The sequence below is a fragment of the Arachis hypogaea genome, chromosome 12, assembly GCF_003086295.3.
Source record: "Arachis hypogaea cultivar Tifrunner chromosome 12, arahy.Tifrunner.gnm2.J5K5, whole genome shotgun sequence".
Classification (NCBI taxonomy): Eukaryota; Viridiplantae; Streptophyta; class Magnoliopsida; order Fabales; family Fabaceae; genus Arachis; species Arachis hypogaea.
The window spans coordinates 14,090,149-14,110,762 of record NC_092047.1 but is presented as its reverse complement, the minus strand read 5'-3'; the positions used below and the strand labels follow the sequence as shown (position 1 = coordinate 14,110,762).

General features: G+C 38.2%; 1 protein-coding gene across 1 annotated transcript; it reads right to left on the bottom strand.

Moving 5' to 3' along the window:
• Positions 1–2,362: 2,362 nt before the first annotated feature.
• On the bottom strand, positions 2,363–19,899 carry LOC112726940 (protein SPIRRIG-like). Its single transcript, XM_072208878.1, is given in 22 exon segments — positions 2,363–4,183; positions 4,786–4,932; positions 5,048–5,354; positions 5,638–5,946; positions 6,205–9,267; positions 9,419–11,066; positions 11,169–12,280; positions 12,384–12,486; positions 12,587–13,286; positions 13,414–14,450; positions 14,453–14,557; positions 14,730–14,844; positions 15,980–16,045; positions 16,179–16,370; positions 16,715–16,894; positions 17,003–17,059; positions 17,146–17,281; positions 17,900–17,985; positions 18,094–18,162; positions 18,924–18,932; positions 19,552–19,739; positions 19,824–19,899. Coding segments are annotated over 21 exon segments (10,785 nt in total). The 5' UTR covers positions 19,720–19,739; positions 19,824–19,899; the 3' UTR covers positions 2,363–3,007.
• Positions 19,900–20,614: the final 715 nt, after the last annotated feature.

Below are 20,614 nucleotides of genomic sequence, written 5' to 3'. Positions count from 1 at the left end.
TCTAAGTACAGAATCAATCTTTTGACAAACCGAAGTAGGAAAAAGAGTCACTTGCATCTGATAAATAGGAAGAGAAGAAGCAGCAGATTTAATTAAGCAAAGCCTGCCTGCTCTATTAAGGAGCCGACCTTTCCAACTAGCCAACCTATTCTTTATCTTCTCTAAAGAGTTCGAAAAAATAGACCTAGCAGCTCGAGGATGATTAAGGTTCACCCCCAAGTATTTGCCTAGGTCACTAGTAAAAGGAATATGAGAAATACCAGACAACATTTCCTTCCTTCTATTAGAGATATTTCTAGAACAAATAGCTTTAGATTTTTCAATGTTAACCTTCATACCTGAAGCTTTGCAGAACAACTCCAAGGTGTGCACAACATTCTGAACTTGATTTTTCTTCGCTTTACAAAAAAGGAGGAGGTCATCTGCAAACATCAAGTGAGAAACTCTAGGTCCTCCTCTAGAAACAGCCACACCATCCCAAATACCCTCGTCAACTTGTTTAGAAATGAAGCACGCCAATCTCTCCATGCACAAAACAAATAAATAAGGAGAAATTAGATCTCCTTGCCTGAGCCCTCTGCGAGGTTGGAAGCTGTCCAATCTATTCCCATTCCAAAGGATGGAAAGATTTGAAGCCTGAACACAATTCATTACAAGCCGAATAATTAGAGAAGGAAAGCCAAAAGATTCAAGAGTGTGCTCAAGAAAATTCCAATCAACTCTATCATAAGCCTTTTCTAAATCAATCTTAAAAGCCATAGCTCCTTTTCTAGACTTTGTCCGCTTAAGAAAGTGAAGAACTTCTTGGGCCACAATAATATTATCAGGCGCTCCTCTACCATGTATAAACCCTCCCTGAGTTGGGCTAACAATCTCATCCAAAAAAGGTCGTAATCTATTAACCAGCACTTTAGTCACTAACTTATAAATTACATTACAAAGGCTTATTGGCCGAAAATCCTTCAATCTAGTTGGAGGGTCGCATTTAGGGATAAGAACAATCAAAGTTTCCAACAAAGAATGGCTTAAAGTCTCCCCTAAGAATGCTTTCTGAACAGTACGTCACACCTCATGACCCACCACATCCCAATATTCCTTGAAGAAAAAAATTTGAAAACCATCCGGCCCAGGAGCTTTGAACGAGCTCATATTATCCAGAGCTTCTTTAACCTCCAACATTGTTACTGGTTTAGACAAATTATCACAAGTATCCTGGCTAAGAGATGGCATAAGAATTTCTCCCATGCAATTAACCTCAACAGGCTCAGTAGAGTAAAAAATATTTTTGAAAAAATGAACGACCTCTCTTTGCAAAACTTCCGGATTATCAGACCAGGACCCATCACTGACCAGCAACCCATGAACCTTGTTAGATTTTCTTCTAATGATGGTTTGCATATGGAAAAAGCTAGTATTTCTATCACCATACCGAATCCATTGATCTCTTGACTTCTGGTACCAAAGCAATTCTTCCTGGGCCAAAACTAGATTATACTCAGCTCTCAATTCTTCCTCTTTGTGCTTCAAAATCGGATCATCGTCAGCTTCCATTTTCCGTTGAATACAATTCAAATAAGCCTCCAATTCTCTCTTTTTAATAAAAATATTGTCGAAGACCGTAGAGTTGAATTCCAACGAAGTTTCTTGAACCCCCAACAACTTCTTATGGATGCCAAAGTCTGTACTATTCCAAGAAAGATCTTTTTTCAATGAAAAAAATCTTTTTTTATTTTTTAGTGTGTTTGACAAATTTTTGATAGTAAAAATAAAAGCACTAAAAAAATAAAAAAATATCTTTTTTAAGAAGCTATAATTTACATCTTTTTTTTAAAAGCTTTTTTTTCTTTAAAAAAAGATATTTTTCACATAATAAATGAATAAAAAAATACTTTTATCTTATTTTACCCAAATATAATTGATAGACGAAAAGATCTTTTTACATGAAATATTCAAACATAAAATCACTTTTACTTTTATAAAAGATCTTTTAAAAAAATATGTTTTTCGAAAATAGCGTCTAAATAAGGCCATTGTATTATTCAAATATCCAATCATATATTATCTATTACAATACTAAAATTAAATTCCAAAATTAAATTTAACCAGAAGTGGTTATACCATCCCAACTTTTTCCTTAGTAGTAGAGATATCACAGCCCTATAAGTTCACTGTGCAGGTTACGAAATGTGTATCAATATAATCTAAAGTAGAACGATTTCAACATCTGAACAAGTTGACGATACTGGAAATTACAATTGCAAGTGATTTATTTTATTGAGTCCAATGTTCAATCTTGAACGAACATACCAGACTCTTTTTTTCAAAGCAAAAACATGGAATATTTATACAAAATATACAAAAATGACATGAAATTTTCTGAAGTTTTCCTTTAACTTTAATAACGGGGACCATTAATTAAAAGAAATGCCCCAGTGTCACTTGGAAAAAGAATTTCCGAGAATGGATTACACTCGTGCCATCAGCAGTCCCACAACAGTATCACCATTTCAAAAATCACATTCCATTTCACAGACTCGCCTTTTACTATACAACTTAATTACACACTACAAAGCTGTTTCACATATTTACATCAAATTAACATAAAACTGTGGACTTCTCTAAAAAAAGAAAAATAAAATCAAAATATGCTCTGCCAGCCACCGAAAATACAAGAATACCCACCGGAATCAACTCTGCTTCCTCCTGTTTCCACATACCCATCCATCTTTCTTTACAGATACTTCACCAATCAAGTGAAACAACGGCTCATATGGTGTTAGCCCTCTTCTACGTGCTGTGCGGTCTCATCTGTTCGCTGCCAACCTTGTTCGCGCTGTTTCGACCAGGCCACGCAATCTTCATTGGAACTTTCATGAATAATGAACACGAATCCATCTTTTGACAAATTGGGACCGATTCTACCCTCTCAACCCTATGTCAGGATTCAATGATCAAAGGCTGGCCCCAAAAGCTTAGAAGTCAAGACAACTATAATCATTTACCCATATCACCCCTGATTCAGTGAACCTCGCAGACTCTCTTCAGGTAGTGTCCAGGAAAACAAATGCCCACCGGAATCTCCACTCAATAATTGTTTCAGGTCGGTTGTAAGGTGAAGGGCAGTGACTGGATGCTTATGGAACTTATGCACTTTCCGTAGAATCAACCTGTATTCTGGTTCTTTTCCACCAAGGTTTAACGCTCCCAATCCAGAAGAACCTGATTTAAGGGAGCTCTCGGGTTCACTGCAGTGAACCATTTGCCACACCTTGACAGCTCCACTCTGGTGACCTGTTGCATACCACTTTGTGTCTAGCCAATCTGAAAATGTACTGCTTGTCACCGAGAGAATAGAATCAGATGGCAGTTGTGATGTATTGATCAATGCCAGGCAATCACCATTGATACTCCAGACAGAGAGAAGAATACCAGCAGCTGCAACAATCTCTCCGGTCAAGTCATTGACAAAAACTGCAGAGATGGCGGCTGGGAATTCGGGAAGCTGCCGTATGAACGCCATGGAGCTGAGATCCCAAATAATAACAGTACAATCTTCTGATCCACTCACAATCAGCATGTAAGGCTGGCAAACTTGAAGACATGTGATTCTAGCTGTGTGTGCACAAAGGGGCTTCTCCAACTTCAAGCGCCGCACGAAACGGGGCCCAACCTCGCTAACTCTCCAAACATTAACTAACCCATCATCGGCCCCGGTGACCAGAATCTGACCATCATGGCTAACACCAGCACACTGAATTTGATTACCTCCATGCAAATTTTCGTGTGTCGAAAGAAGTCTGTCTTGTTCATAGCTCATAAATCTCAAGCTCCGATCAGGAAAACCCCAAGCAACATATTTAGAATATGTTCTTGGTTTAAGCAAATTGTTAGTTCCTGCAATGAGAATTTTATCATTAAAAGTAACAATTTGAGTGATAGGTGAAGAACTTTTGCGGATCTCATGTGGAACAAGGTGAGTGGAATGTTTAAGGGGATGGGGAGGAAGTTTTCTGTCTGTTCGCCTTTTCCCATGGGGCTTGAGGAATAGTTGCTTCGGAGTTTGCCCAAAATGATTAATTTGTGCTAAAATAGATGCTTTCATTGCAGGATCTGTAACTGCATCTATGTCCACACTCCCTTCATAGGTATAATGATAGAACACATTGACTGCATCCTCTGCAGCCTGTCCAAAGTACAAGGGGGAAATACAGATTAGGAACAGAAGAGAAGAAACAACCAAAAGAAAAAAAGAGGAAAAATCAAATTTAGGCATTGATTTTGAACTTACTAACCGTGTCATCAAGAAATGTCACAGTTTTACAACTACCAATAAATTTTTAATAGCATGGGATTCAATTTCTACAAATTTTGGCTAATGATTTAATTAATAAGGGATAAATAGTAGTGATCAATAACTAAACTTCAATTATGACAAAGTTCAGATGCAATTCATGATGGTAAAATTGCATATTATGACAATCAAGCATCAATGCAAATAGAAGACTTTAAAGCATCAAAAAACTGTTTCCTAACTCTACAAAACTAAAGGAAGCAAAGAGACTTCTTTTGTCATTGGAGTCCATGATTATGAATCCCCACAAGTAAACAACCAGAGCCTTCAATAAATATGAATGCAGGGATCTAATTAGTGGCAATAGTTTGTAGAGTAGCCTTGACAACAAAAACGGGAAAATTTAACAATGTAAAAAAGTAAGCTTCAGAAAATATAAGAGCCAGACAACATGGAGGTGCAAATATCTACAGTGATGCAATAAGACACCCCACCTTCCCTCTTTGCTTATATCCAAAAATGAGGTCTATCCAGTGATGCAAATTTTCTGAGACATAGTCAGATTCAAGAGCTTGCCTATGCTTATTGATGAACTCTCTAGCACTACCTTTCGCCCATGGAGGTAATATAACATCCCCAACCTGAAAGATAGACAATAGTTGTTAAACATAGTAACTTCACCTGAATTTTGGCTTTCTTGATTATAGTCTATAGATACGGATGGGATAACTAAGTAAACATTGGCACTAGGACAACCTTCTCTCCAGACTGTTTCTCTCCCAAGTCAAGATTGAATCGATTCTCCAGGAACTCTGGCATGTAGAAAAACTCTGGAATCAGCTCTTTCACATCAGATGTGTTTCCTCTACCAGCAGCACTAAACCAAGTATCCCTTATACTGTTGAAAAGACGATCAGCATGGTCAAACTGGCCACCTTGAAGCTTTTGATTCTCTGCACTGAATGGAGGCAGGCGGAGAAGATAGAACAGGACAATTCCAGCACTAGAATAATGAGATCCATAATGAAACTTTGGGACCTCCGGATCATCCCAGCTCTCGTATCTAACAAAAAAAGACAATGTGTTACAAGAGGATCTACCGAAACAAATGCAACAGTTACAAATCTCCTTCCATATTATAATTACTGTAACATTAAAGCAGGAATAAATGTAATTTCCCACAAATGCAAAAATTGTTCTGCATCTCCATAGATATACATTTTGTCTGCATACCTCTTTGAACTCAGAAAATAATCCCATATCAATGACTGCAAACAACACAATCATATATAACCAACGTAATAGAGAAACAGGAGAATACCATGACAGCACTGGTAGAAACCAACCTTTTTCTAAATTCTTCTTCACCTTCAGGTGTCTGACAGCCCATTGGTTTATCAAGCCTGCGAAATGTGCTAGGATTGGATAAATCAAGATTTTCACTCTCATAATCTGCAAGAACCCATGGAAAGACTGGGTACTGGGTAAGATCACTATATCCGCGTCCTGCCAAGGTGTTAAGATGCATGAGGTACTGAAAATTGCTTATTTCACCATTTTGCCACCTTTTCGAAAATGATTTTGCCATTATCTTAAAAAGTCGGCTACCCTCATTGCTTTCTTGTTTCGATGATCCTGAAATAGTTGTGTCCAGCCTGATACAATGCAGAATATCATGATCAGGGACAACAAAAAGCAGTAAACAAAATAACACGCGCATAAAAGAAAGCGCATGAGAACCAAATTAACTAAGAAAATAAAGATGCATGGCAAAATAACATTAAAGCGTCTAAAAAGAACAGTATTGAGTTATTGTATATATTTGAAGTTCTCAACTGTTTTATGCATGACTCATCAACAAGAATGTAAAAGCATAAAAGCACTCAACCAAAGCTGATGGGATTAACACTTACATGCTATTCCGAGGAAGATTCATGGCAACGAGATTTTTAAAGACTTCTTCTCTTTCCTTTTTGTGGAAAACCAAGAGATCATTACATCCATCCATGCTAAATATTTCTATAGCAACAGGACGAAGCTGGTAATCACGCTTCAAAATCTCATGAACACTGTCAAGCTTCCACATGCGCCAAGGGTGAGGTAAATTTCCAGTGCTATGTACTTTCTCCTTTCCCCATGCACCACCACTATATGCCCATGCCCTTCCCCCAACTAATGACTTAACTGCTGTCGTCCATGATGATGTTGATTTGGATTGGAAATCTGCACTACCAGTGACATCTTTCTTGACACCCAAAGCCTGATCAATGACTGACAGTTCATCTTCACATTCCTTCTCGCAGAAGCAACCAGAATCATCAATATAGAAGTTTTCAATTACATACAAACAGAGTTCACCTATCAAGAATATACCATCATGCTTGTCAAGACCTACAACCCGTTCGCAATTATATTTGAATCGTATTTTTTCAAATGGTTCCAGGAAAGGTCTGATTAGGTATTCCCCATTATCCTTCAGTTCTTTATCAGATTTATCATCAGAAACCTTGACATCATCAAGTTTCATGGAAGAAGATTGCCATGCAGATCCCATGTCAGATCTTCCTTGCGTGCTTTCTTCTATTGGGACCGACATTGTACTAGACTTAGCACCAAGTTCAAGTGCAGAATGGAGGCTTGCTTCATTTATGCTACTGCCCTTGTCATCATTCCACTCATTCTTATCAGAAATTGCATCTTTGAGACTATCCAAATTATCAGAAAACGGTTCTTCAAACAGCTCACCATCAGGATCACTTTGTCTCCCACCATCAGCCAAAAGTTGAAAATAAGGTTTTGAATCTGATGCACCACCAGGACCATTTTCAAATTTTACTTTAGACAACTCTGATCCCTCCAATTCAAACTTCCCATCAAGGACACTCTGGATGGTATCAATTTTCAATGTGCTTCGCTCCAGTTTCTTCCGCATTCGATATGGACCTTCGATGGGGCAAAGCTGCCATTCTGGCTCTTCTGTCAAGGAGGATTTGTTCAGTGGGAATATCCCTCGTTCATGCACAAGTTGCTGCAGATGGCATTGCCACTCACTCTCTGCATGGAGAATCCATCCATACTTATCTTGCCTAACGACTCTCAACTCTGTGGACATTGCATCACGAACTGAATCCAAAGCATATCTTCGCTCATTCACCTGCTCCCAGTGTCTTAAATCCAATTTTGCAGCTTCGCGAGCCTTTCTTCCCATTTCCCTTTTTCGACGACCTTCCATAGCTTTGATTCTTACTCCAGGAAACTTTGCTGATCCAGATATATACTGCACCCACATAATGCCAGCACACTGTTCCAATACTTTATTCACCATCTGTTCAGTAGTATGATACCACTCAAAAAACTCAGGTAAACTTCTGGTCAATAATCTATCAAAACCACCATGAAGAACATCCAGTTGCTGCCCTTGATGAGGTTTGGAAACAAGTAGGTCTTCTAATGCAGCCCTCCTATGTACCAGAAGATACTTGAACACATCAATGGCAATATTCTGTACATTTTGCCTTTTATCACAGAGAAGCGATATCAAATTCACAGATAAACAGCAATTAAGATCTGTGTCAGTATTGCTGGGACAGAATATAATTCTTCTATGAGCAACCAATAATTGCAAGACAGTGCATATATCAATTCCAGAATCAACTTGAGAGGAAGTTGAGGGCAATCTTTTTTTAGGTTCAGTGAGCAAACCCAACCGTGAAAGAAGATCATCTTCCCCTATACTCACTAAAAATGATGGGAGGAAGCAATATAATATCATTCGGTTAGTGTTCTTAAGAATTGAATGAATATAAGCCTCAAGTTGCTTACTTCCTCTTGAAATTGATAAGAGCCTCTTTCCACCAGGAGCAGCTTCTTCAATTCTACCATCTTTGTTTGCCAATTGCAACATTGACAACAAGAATTCAAGAGTTTTCAAAACCCCTGAAGGCTGAGGAAAACCCCCCATGTATACACGATCGACTATCATCCAGCACAAAGCATCCAAATTTGAGGACCAGCGGATCTTGTCCAATTTTTTCTCATCCTCTTCATCATCACGCAACAGCCGCCTTTCAAGGAAATTTATAAATCTACTAAGGCACAGACCCTGGAAAACCAACACTGATTCATTATCAACATAGAGCGGAACACTTTCCAAGATGTTCTCAATGACCTGTGATGCTTTCACCTGCTCGGTCACAAAATCAGCAAGAACTTCTGCAATGAAGTCTAACACAGCAGTAGCTCCTGCAGAACATGGACCACCTCCATATCCAGAATCATCTATATCCAAAAGAAGCTTTGAGGTTACAATGAAGTAAGCATTTGTGGCAGATGAACCTTGAGAACCAGACTTCAGGTCTGAAGGTGAATCAAACTCCCAAGCAGACATGGAAGAATCAAAAGAAGGTGTGGCTGTCAAAGGAGATTTAGCTTCATTAGTGCTTGTCGTTGCACTACCCAGCCAAGATGTCAATGCAGCAACAGGTGACGAAGGTGCAACAGCAACTCTAAAACTGGACTTTTCTGAAAAAACAGGAGAATCTGGTACAGCAAAAGATGCCGAACTCTGGGATTCAGTTGGAGGGAGGATATCCGAATTGCCTTTGATACCCTGAAAGCTAAACTCATTTGCACTGGAAGTTGCAGAACCTTGATCAGCAACGTCACCATCCAAGCTCTGAACAGTTTGGACACATTCATGGGCAGATTTATTTGACTCTGATGTCGATACAGTAATACCATTTTGTGGTTTCCCTCCAGATATAGGGTTCACTGGTGCTACCATATCATCAGAGCTAGTACTTACCTGTCCTTGTGGAAGGCTTCCAACACTGATGGAGGTTTTGGCAGACTGATCCTGATCCAGAGGCAAGCTAGAAAACGTATTTTGGGAACTGGACGTATCATCACAATCATTCAAGGTTTTCTCTTCTGTCATGGCAGAGAGTTCTTTAGCCATTTTAACAGCATGTGCCGCCCTGTAAGCACAAAAGGATTAGCTTGAAGAAGTTGATCTCTTTCAGTTTATGAATGACCAAATGTAATAAAGTTATGTAAAGTCACCCTATGATTATACGTAGAAAATTTAGGATAACTATACTTGAAAGATAAATTCATCTCAAAACAAACCTCACACAGGAAAAGTACAGGTCAATACAGCTTTCAAGAAAGTCTGCTCGTCTACAAACTGCAGTAAACGGGGGACACATCTTAGCTAGATCAACCATAAATCTAATAACCGAAGTTGCAGCAGCAGGAGCTGATGCCTCTCCACCCATTAGGCGGGCAGCATAAGTCTTGTGCATCAGAGCTTCCCCCTGAAGCTCACCAGCAATGTCAGAATTTCCTTCTACAAGCTCAGCCACAAGGCTTGCACCAACCTGTGAAAGATTACCAGTTTGGTGTGCAATCATTGACTGCATGCTTACTCGATCAAAAGCAGTTTTAGCCATAGCAATCACAGATTCCAACAATTCAACAAACTTCAGTTCCGTATAACTTCCATCGCTTGGCATAAGGGCATGAAAATCCACCATGCGAACCTCTGGTAATCGAGGATAAACTGGCTTGCCAAATATCAAACAGAACAAAATATAATAAATATCTGGGGAATCATAGAAACTCGGGAGAACCCGAATCAAACCCTGATAACCTCCACTTGTGCGAAATTTAAGTGCAAATGTTGGAGAGGAAGTAAGACACACGCCAAGTAGAGTCATCACCCATCTCATACTTGTGGGATGAACTGCTTCATCAAGAAAATATGTAATTAGCTTAGATGAAACAAGTTTATGCCACTGCTCAAGCAACTCTTCAGATTTTATAGTGACTTGAAGATCAATAAGCATCTCTAGTAACATATTTCTAACAATTACATGCTTCCCCATTGACTCCCTCATTATTGGACTTTGTGGAACCAATCCTGGTGGATCAAATGTCATGATCACAAATCTAACCACGTTTTCAAGCTCAGAAGATAGAAACCCATCTTCCAAAATGACACCAAGCAATACAACCAGTTTTTCTAAGACAGGAACTTCAACATCACCCCTTTGCAAAGTCACTAGTAAATGTTGGACAAGATTAATTCGACGCAAAATTGTAAGATTATGATTTCTGTACCAGTGCATGGACACTAAATTTTCAAGAAATCCAAGTAAAGAAATTTGTATTGAAACTGGGGCTGTTACCCATAGTGTCCAATCCAACAAGACATGTTCGACCATGTCCGCATTGGACAAAACAATGCAATTAGAAGTTTCAGCAACAGTATAAGTATTCTCCAGCTCTGAAAGGTGGCTAAATGTATCCTTTGGCACAGAAAAATCATCCATGTCTCCATGAGATCCAACTGAAGAATTATCATCATGAAACTTTGACAAATAATGATCCTCAAGACTGGTATCCTGCACAGATCCAGGAGACAAAATGGTCTGAGTAGCTTCCAACTTCTTTGGTTCAGAAAAGGACGCCTCACAAGCAGCTATCTGAAAGAAGATCTCAAGAGATTGCATGTCGAATAATGCCATTCTGCGATGCAGAAAAAGAGCAAGTAGATGATAACCCCTATATGTTTGCATGTCCTTGAGATTCTGAGGGTTTTGATGAAGCACGCAAGCAAGCAAAGTAAGGGCCATATGCAGCATATCCCTAGTTTTTGCAGCATCTACAAGGGCAAGGACAAGCTCCATCCCACCAATTGGGCGGATAGTCTCTCCAATTAGACCTTGTTTACAAACATAAATATCTCCAAAGAGACGTCCAAAGCGTGGAATACCTGCAACCATAAAAAATGACCATAAGAAGACTCAGACTGGAACAGCAACTCAAATAGGTGAAAGAAAACAAAATCCAAAACTTTCCAAGTTTAGTCACACACCTCCAATGGGAGAAGCAGCTGCTGACATAGGATCAACCAGATTGAGCATTGAAAAGCTAGCTGACAATCGATTGAACTCTGTAGAAGTTCCATCAAATGCAAAAATAAGTTTCTTTCCTGAAAGCTGTAAGGAAAGGTTCCCAAGTCTGTCCAAATCCCAGACAATTCCACTCCCATCTGCCTTTAGATCTCCTTGTTTGTTGGAAGTATCAAGTCTTTGACCGGTAGCAGCCAAGGCAACATCAGCATCTAACGAATCTAATATGGCCATGCTACCACCACCACAGGCCTGGTTAGGCACAAATTGCAGAAGATCTGTGTCCTGAAAAAGCCCTCTATATCCTCTACCAAGTATATACATAAAACATATACAGCCTGGAGTGAGAACTTCCTCAAATAGATAGCAAGAGCGCATTTTCCACGTCAAGTCACTTACTCTAGCAACCCCAGCTGACGTCCCAATAGTGACATGCAATGGTTTACCTGGAGGGGACGGTGAATATCCTAACTTCCCAGTGTGTCTTAGCTTCCCATTAAGATAAACATAGGCAACACTTGCTTGGAAGAGCCCAGCAAGAGCATTTGGTTTGCTGTGAATGACTGCAAGGTGATGCCACCTTCCTTCTTCAAGTTCTAAACCAGAAAATGATAAGAAGGAAGAGCTGCTAGTGGAAAGAGTCAGAACACCATCCTCCTGGAGATAAAGTTCAGCATAGGTTGCATTCTCATTGCCAGTACCCCCAACAGAAAAGATCCTTAAAAAGTTCCGCTCATGCAATCCACCGGAGCCAGACCGCTTCTTGGGAATAGTAGATTTCGATGGGTCATTGTCTTTTGACTGTGATTTCAAAAAATTTTGAAATTGAAACCAACAAACAAAGGAATAACCAGCAGCTGGAGGCCATGATCTTTCCCCCAATGAAACCTGAATAGCAGCATGCCCAACCTTGCTCATATCCATCTCCACATAAGGTGCCAGAGAGAGTGTTTCTGAGGACATATCTTCCATCAGAATTAATCTTTCCATCATTTCAACAATTATATGACCTGTATTTTTCAGCTTCATTTGCAGAACATATCTGATGAGCGTACGAAGTTCAGATGCAGATAGCCTAATCAACAGAAACATTTAGTTATTCAAACTTAAACTTAGGCGCACATTAAATGTAACACAATCACTTTCAGTCAATAACAAAAAAAGAGTACGAATCCTACCGATAAGAACCAAGGACTTCAACAATTTTCAATGCAAAAGAAAGCAATGAAGATGAACCCAGAAGAAAAGGGGTGATAGTCTCCAGCAAAAGTTCCACACAACCTATAGATAAGAGAGCAAGGGGAGAGGGGGACGAAAGTGCATGAGCTTGTCAAGAGAGATGGGAAAACAAAAAACAAAAACAAAAAGGCATAGTACATACCTACAGAGGTTAGGTTTTCCTGATTGAAGGGGCCAGCTCGAGCCAACTTTTCGATTAAATCTAAAAGTTTTAATTGAACCATAGGAGTAAAATGCAATAAAGAACGGAGCAGAACTCTAACGGCACCAGCATTGTAAACTCGCTCTTTGTCAGGATTAATTGGACCTGACGCAGTCAATAAAAGATTATGAGATGACTCATCTATAGTGGCATTTGATTTAGTTGAACCTTCTGATGCTAAGAAAGGTGGAATCACTATTTCAAGGGCAAGTTCTAGCATCAACTGGATGACTTGCTTTTCATGCTCAACACAGAGTAAGCCAGACTCGCAAAGAAGATCAAAGAAAGTCTGTGAAGATATAATGGCATGCAACTTCATTCGATTAACAACATTGTCCGAAACTCCAGCTATTACAAGACGCATCAAATATGTAAATACTTTAATGTAAACACTCAATAAAGATTGGTCCACATCCCCACTTTCATTCTGGAATCCGTGTAGTGTGGTAAGCAAAAGGGAAAAGCCTGTGGCTTCACCGAACACCTTCTGTGCAGAGCTATTAACTCCCAATACCCGCCATAGTGCACCCATAGTATCACATGTTGCATCAAGGGAGAGCCGATATTGCAACCCCAAAGCACTAGTCACCATTCCACTTTTCAAAATTTCAACCAAAACACCTAATTCTTCAGGATGTGCCTGACAATAGACATTATAATCAGACGATCATCATGATGATTCAAGTAAAGAGGAAGGAAAACAGCACTAATAAATCTAATAGGCAGGATACATCACAAGAAAAAAGAAATTGTGGAGTTAAACCAACCTGAGAACTATCTTCAATTATAAGACATGTCAATATCCTGAGGACCCCAGGGCGATGTACATCAGAAGCCAGGAAAGGCAGAATGGTAGTCACACCATTAGCTGCACGAAACGAAGCTTGATTAGTCTCGGCTTTCTTCAATAAAGATACCATGCAGTCCCAGGCAATAGCAATTGTAGCATCAGCTTCAAAAATGGGGGACTTCCCGGTACCAGGTTCTGAAAGCCTAGGTGAAGAAATAATAGCATCCTTTTGTTCCAGATGTTTCTTGAAGCTGGTCGAGCTATTTTTTCTCTCCAACGGATGGAGGTTAACATTCTGTGCATCCAGACCCCAATGCCTGTGTTGCTTCAAATCATCTAACATAACTTCCAAAACACCAACTTCACGCAGAACTTTCTTGTACTGTTGATCAAAGGATAAGAGTTTGACAAAGAAAGAGAGTATTGTATGCTTCAAGTCTGATGTTATTGGCTGCTGCAACAAGCAGCAAAGTGAAAGTAACTCTTGCTCAGGAACACAATTGACAACAGTCACAGCGTACTCGAGAATTTTCAAAATTATCTCTTGCAAAGATGAAGGAAAACCAGCCATGTTTAGAATTAAAAGTGGAACAGTTCGTAATTGCTGACACAATTTATAGTTTTCTATATGTCCTGAAAAAATTTTGAACAGTCTATTTAATACTTCAGCCTGCAACTCCCGGCTACTTGCTTTGAGGAGAATATCTTGTAACATCTGGACTGCTTCCAGGTCCTTAATTTTATCAATGTCTTTCTCCCATAAATCATCACCAAGCCAATCCATCGATGATGTGTGACTTCTGTTATGAGGCCCACCCTTGTTCTTAGAACCCTTTCCTCCAGAATGTGGAGACTCAATTGGCCCGGTTTGGGCTAGACTAACAAGAACATCTAGCAATCTAGATAATGTGGGTGAAAGATATTGAATGGAGTCATCGAAATTTTCTCTTCTGCAATCTTGGGAACCATCTGTAGCACCATCCTGTTCATCAGATGAGTTGGAATGAATAGACTGAAAGCCCTGGTTTTTTTCAAGTTGGACAGAGTGAGAGCAAATTGAACAAGGAATTGATATCCATGCGCATTATGTATATCCTCACGAAGTCTGACACTGCCGGCATCTGTAAAATAAATATAACAAATCAAAACTACCCAAACAGTAGATGGGACAATAATGCTGTCAATTTTTTCTAGCAGTGAAGAAATATATGCAGCCAATAATTATGCCATCTATCAGAAACTCATACTTCCTCTTTGGTTTTGGTAACTCGGAAGAATTGATTAGGAAATTACCAGTTCTATGCGACAATTCCACACACTTAAGTAACAAGTCGACAATCCCTACAGTATAGGCGGCATCACCACAATCAGGATCAAAATCTTTCACAGCCAATAAAAGAACCTTTATCTGCATGACAAAAAGATATATCACATAACATAAATTTCAACAAAATAAAATGAATACTTGGGGTAATAAATCATAATCAGTACAATATCCTACAACGATTGTACTGCTTAAAAGGTGCAAACACTAACGACCTCAGCATTATACAATATAGCCAGTGGCAAGCAACAAAGGTACAAATACATGATATTTTATAATGATACTGTACATGTATATTTTATCAGGATGTTAAATTATTTGAGCTCATGATAGTTTTACTGTGTACAGCAACTTCCTAAGATGTTTGGAACTGTCTTAAGTTAAGCACAGGAAAATTTCAGCACTGATATATAGTAATTTCATGGTATGCTTACAAAGAACGTAGAAATAATGAAATATATAGTATTGGTTGCTGAAGAGATGCTTGCATGAGTTTTAAATGGGTTAATTGAATATTGCACAGATGATATCTTGAGTAAATCGGCCCATTGCCTTGTCTTTTCTATGAAGAATATCCAAACCGATCAACAAAATCAAATTAACAACACAAGAAATCCAACTTCATGGAACTTGTTTATAATATATTAGCATATCCACCTAAACAAAAAATTAGAAGTTAGTAACCCCTGCATTGTGTTCTGATGGTTTCTCCCATGTACTTCCCTTAAGCTATGTCTCAGAAGAGCCTGATGTGAATACTTTTGCCTTTAAATAACAGATCTGCCTTTCTATTACAGAATGGACAATGTTTCCTTTATGAAACGTGCATTGTATTTCATGTATAGGTAATTACGCAGCTCAAGGTCCACAATATGATTATCATATGAGAAGCTGTGAATGCTTTGTTTTTCTATTCACTTGGCATAAAATGACAAGAGGAAGAAACGAGAAGATCTTTTCTCACAATATTCAAATCCAACAGCTACATCAATCCACCCTTGAGCCAATTCCCAATAGTAAGAAAATAAGTTTCCAACGTTGGAGGCTCAATCAATAATCTAGGCTATTGCTGGTGACCACTGGCTTGTACAGTAAAGTTTAACAGCTGAAAAAATATATACATAACTACAACATACAACAAAAGGTATCATATCTATCTAGTGACACAAGTTATTTGACAATAGAGAGGGGAGAACAAGGAATCAAACTAACAACATACCAGATGATGCTTGCGGATGTATTTGGCCGTACTTCCATTGTCATTGCCCAAAAGTAGACCAAGTATCTAAAATTATAAAAGCACCAAAACTGTGAGGCAATCAATCATCAGATGCACAAAACCAGCTCAAACTACTCACATAAACAGTATTTACATCATTTGTCACTATTTTGACCATAGAAGCATGCATTTCACGTACCTGCATGGCATGTCTATGAAGTTGTATACTGTGCAGTGGAACAAGTCCTTCCTTATAACGAGAGAAAACAATCAAAGATCCCTTGGCAACCATTTGAAAAAGTAACTCAAGTGACTCATCCTCAATCAAACTCTGTGCAGCTGATGGATGGCTTGCCAGGGCTTTCATGATATGCACAACACTAGCCTCTACCTACATAAAGCAAACTAGTTTAAAATGCAAATTTAGGAATTGGAAAATTCCAGTTATAAACTGATAACCAATTCGTGTATTTTATGCTTAATGCTCTATGGATACAGAAAGGAACTGCTATACGAACTACTGCAATACAGTGATTATGCCTTGTGCTGCAATAGCAATTAGAATTTAGTGCCCAAATCATTGTTCAATATTTTCAAATTAACAAAGGCTGCTAGGCCTAAGTTTGTCACACACAAGAAAAATTCAAATCTTTAAAACATGATTAGATGCCACCCACTCGTGCATTGAACCACAAAAACACGCATAAAATATACATAGTATGGAGAGAAAGGAACCTCAAGTCGGCGCCCTTCCCCAATATCACCATTATAATCTTTTTGCAATACCAACTGCTCTTCATCATCAATAGCAGTATTTGCTCGTTGACTGGTTACATCAGGATTTAGAAGGGCATTTAGAACATGAATGAGACAGCAAAATATCCCAGAATCAAGTAGAGATTGTTTGTCAATAGGCTGCAGAAAAATGCACACACAAAAACTCCACTTAATGCTTATGAAGAATCAAGGAATTTACAACGATGGAAACATAAAATCTTTCACAAAATCTTTCAAGAAGCATACTCCAGAAACAAGGATTTCAACTGAAGCTAATAAATTTGCTCCTGGACTGATGTCATCCTGCAAAGAATGGTATCACTGTAAATTCACAAAAGGATATACAGCTTTAAAAAGGGCAATTTCGAGAGAGAATGTTCAAGAGATACCTTTTTGCCTTCAGAGAAGAAGTTCAAAACTTGAGCAACATCCAGAGATCTTGATTTGCTGCTTATTTTTAACTTTTCTATATCTGTTACAAATGCTCTTCCAACAACGAAAGAGAATATGTGTGTCTCAACTAACCTGTTTGCCATCAATGTAATAAAAAATCACTTAACAAAATCCCACCAGCAACATGAATAACATTTTATCTTTCAGAACAGTAAATCTTCAGGAAGGAAACACCAATCTACCTTTTTTTCCAAAAATCTTCAGAAAGAATAACTATAACTATATAAACCATATGATTATTTTATGACAATGACATCTCTAGACCTGCTTGTGGTTATATGAGACAATTTTTCAACCAAAAAACCATACATGTCTGTATGATGATTTTACTCTCTTGGACCACACATATATCAACCACCAGTTCAAAGTTCATTAATTGTCATCATTATAAGTTACAGCAAATTTAAGTATTGGCATTTTCACCTTTAGCAATCCTTATCAATACAAAGCACTTGGAAAAGAACAGTCAAGCATATAAGAAGCATTTACTGCACCACACAAACTGGATAGTAAATAAAATAAGCAATATGTTGCAATTTCCAACAGACAATTATATTTACAAAACAAGGAATGCGATTACTGGAGTACAAAACATTTGCCCTAATGCTTAATCACACCAAAATGTTGCATATAAGGTAAGGCATCCATGAATAAGTATGGAATGAAGATAAGGAGAAATAGTGTCTTTACATGGTAACTAACTGAGCTACATTAGCATGCTGCTTTACTAATTTACAAAAGGCATCTATACTCAAAATCAAGGACGCTTCCTTTTCCTGCAAGCAAATGACAAAGCATAAGCAACTGATAATTTACCATAATGAACAATTCAAGGTCAAATATGAATGAGACCACCAGAAACCTAAGCAATAAAGAGAAAGAACCTTCTCAGAGCTGGATGACCGAAACTCTTCCCAAAATCTCTTGAAGTCCAATTCCAGTTCATGTTTATCCTGATTTAAAGCTAGAAAAGGTCATAATCATATGTAACATTAAAAGTGAAGCATGTGATGTAATAATTTAAAATTGAACATAAAAATAAAAAGCTTGAGAATCAGTTCTCACCAAATATTATACATCAATTACAAGAATTTGAAATTAGAGGCACTAAATGAAAGAAACGAGTTCATATCTTATTCTTTAAACTTAGACTCAACAATAAACCAACATGAGAAATGTTCCAAAATATGCTCCCATGTGGCAATGATTAATGAATGGATGTGCAAAACTAACTGTAAATGTGCTTTCATTAATATATAAACCATTGGCTAATTTTAAACTTTCTATTCGATAAATATGAGCACCTGGTGGCTCGGAGCTAAATGTCATAAACAGCTAAATGTGCAGATCAGCCTATGTGATTGCAATTTAAAAATTTGATTCTCGAATTGAGCTACTGATGAACTATCACGCAGTTAAGTTTCCAACTTTCTATTACTGAAATTTAATACGATGCCATTTGCACCATGCATCATCACAAACTAGAACATTACTATTTATAGTATTTAGTGAAAACCAGCCAAGGAAATGAAATTAGTTGTACTGTATGCACTTCCCTACAAGATAACAATTTTAGTAACCATGTTGACAAATCAAAAACTAATGGTAAAACAAACACTAGCAATCTCGCGAAAATCTAAATTATTCAAGAGACATACACACACGCACACATGCACACAAAGATAACTGCCATGGCTTTAAGAACAAACGGGACTCTGCTTTCCTCTACCCAGCAATAATCCTTTGCCTTAAATTAAGCTAACAAAACTTCTTACAGCTTAGAATTGGACAACTCAAGTCAATGGCAGAAAATAGAAAGCTAAGTTAATAAAGGATTTGGAAATAAGCCCATAACCCTTCATACTTCCCACAAAATACCAATTACAGAAGTAAACTGTCTGAATAAAGTTTTCTAGGAAAGGTAAATCCACAATTCTCTCTCCTTTCCCTTCCATTCTTCACAAGCAAAACTCGAAGCCAATGTAATAGCCAAGCTCAAATCCTCCCACTCAAACAACAGAATACAATTTCCATTGCTTAAACTCAACCAAACAACTACTAGCACATCTGAATCATACTTATTTTCAACTCAAAATAGCTCATAATCAAATGCATTTGAATCAAACTTCACACTGAGAGAGATTTAGCCAAAAAACTATATTTAACACACAAAAAATAAAATAAAATAAGAAGTGAAGTATCAATCCTCTAGCCTGACTAAAACAAAGCATTCCTTAACTAATTATTCAAAGATTTACATTAAGGAAAAGTAAAATAGTGCTAAAAGAAGAATGTTGATGCGGAACAAACCTGGAAGGAGAGAGAGGAGAGATTTGCGAAGCTGAGAAGGCATTGTGGTTAGGAGAAGACGAAGGAAGAGATGTAGGGGAAGAAGCAGAAGGAAAAGAAGCGGAAGCTGAAGCAGAAGCTGAAGAAGAAGAAACAGAGGGCGGCGATTGAGTGAAGCCAACCTTCTCTCTGAAGTCCTTAAGCAACGTCCCCCATTTCATCGTTCTCCTACCTCTCGATCCTTCAAACACATCAACAACACAGTTAATTTCAACAGATCCACAACAACAACATGAAAAAAGGAAAGAAAATCTGCGATTATTACAGCTCCGAATGCGTTCAACCGTGCCGATTCAAAAATAAAAATGGCAGGGAAGGTTCAGCGCAACCGAGATCCGCCACCACCACCACCAGATTGCGATTCGAAATCCCTCCAGATTCGTGAAAAAATTGAAATTCTCGCGGCGTTTTTTTTTCTTTCTTTTTTTGTTCGTTCTTTTCCCTTTTTTTACTATATTTTAATTTTTCAGTTTTTTCTTCTTCCTCGTCGTCGTCGTTGGTCTTGATCATCTGCTTTCTATTTCTCGAAATGTTCGCAGCCTAGAAAGCGGGGAAGAGAAGAAGAGACTAAAACGAAACGGTGTTTTTTTTCTTTTTTTTTCTCTTTGTGAGAGGTTGATGTTTGTTCGTTTGTTGAGGAGAAAATAAATTGGAAAAAGAAAAAAGAAATAGGAAGAAGAAGAAGAAGAAAAATAAGTAAAAAGGAAAAATGGAGAATTTTTTGGAAAAAAAATTAAAATTGTTGCTGGGACGGCTCTTTTTTTTTTTTTTTTCTTCAACCTATTTCGCTTTTGTGTTTTGCTGATGGTATTTATATGTGCGAGTTTAGTGTGTGTTTTTTTTCTGGTACAGTTTTTCTTGTTCTCTTTTCACTCCCTTTGTCCATGTCAGCATTAGGGTCCACGAATTGGAGGGATCCACGTGGAAGCCCGTGATTGAAGGAGCAAACGTGAAAGGCCTCTTTCTCTCTACTTTGTTGGCGTCTTTGGTCTGCATGAGATTTGGTCTTCAAGATTATAATATTAAGTTTGACATTTGATTTGTGGCCTGTCCCAA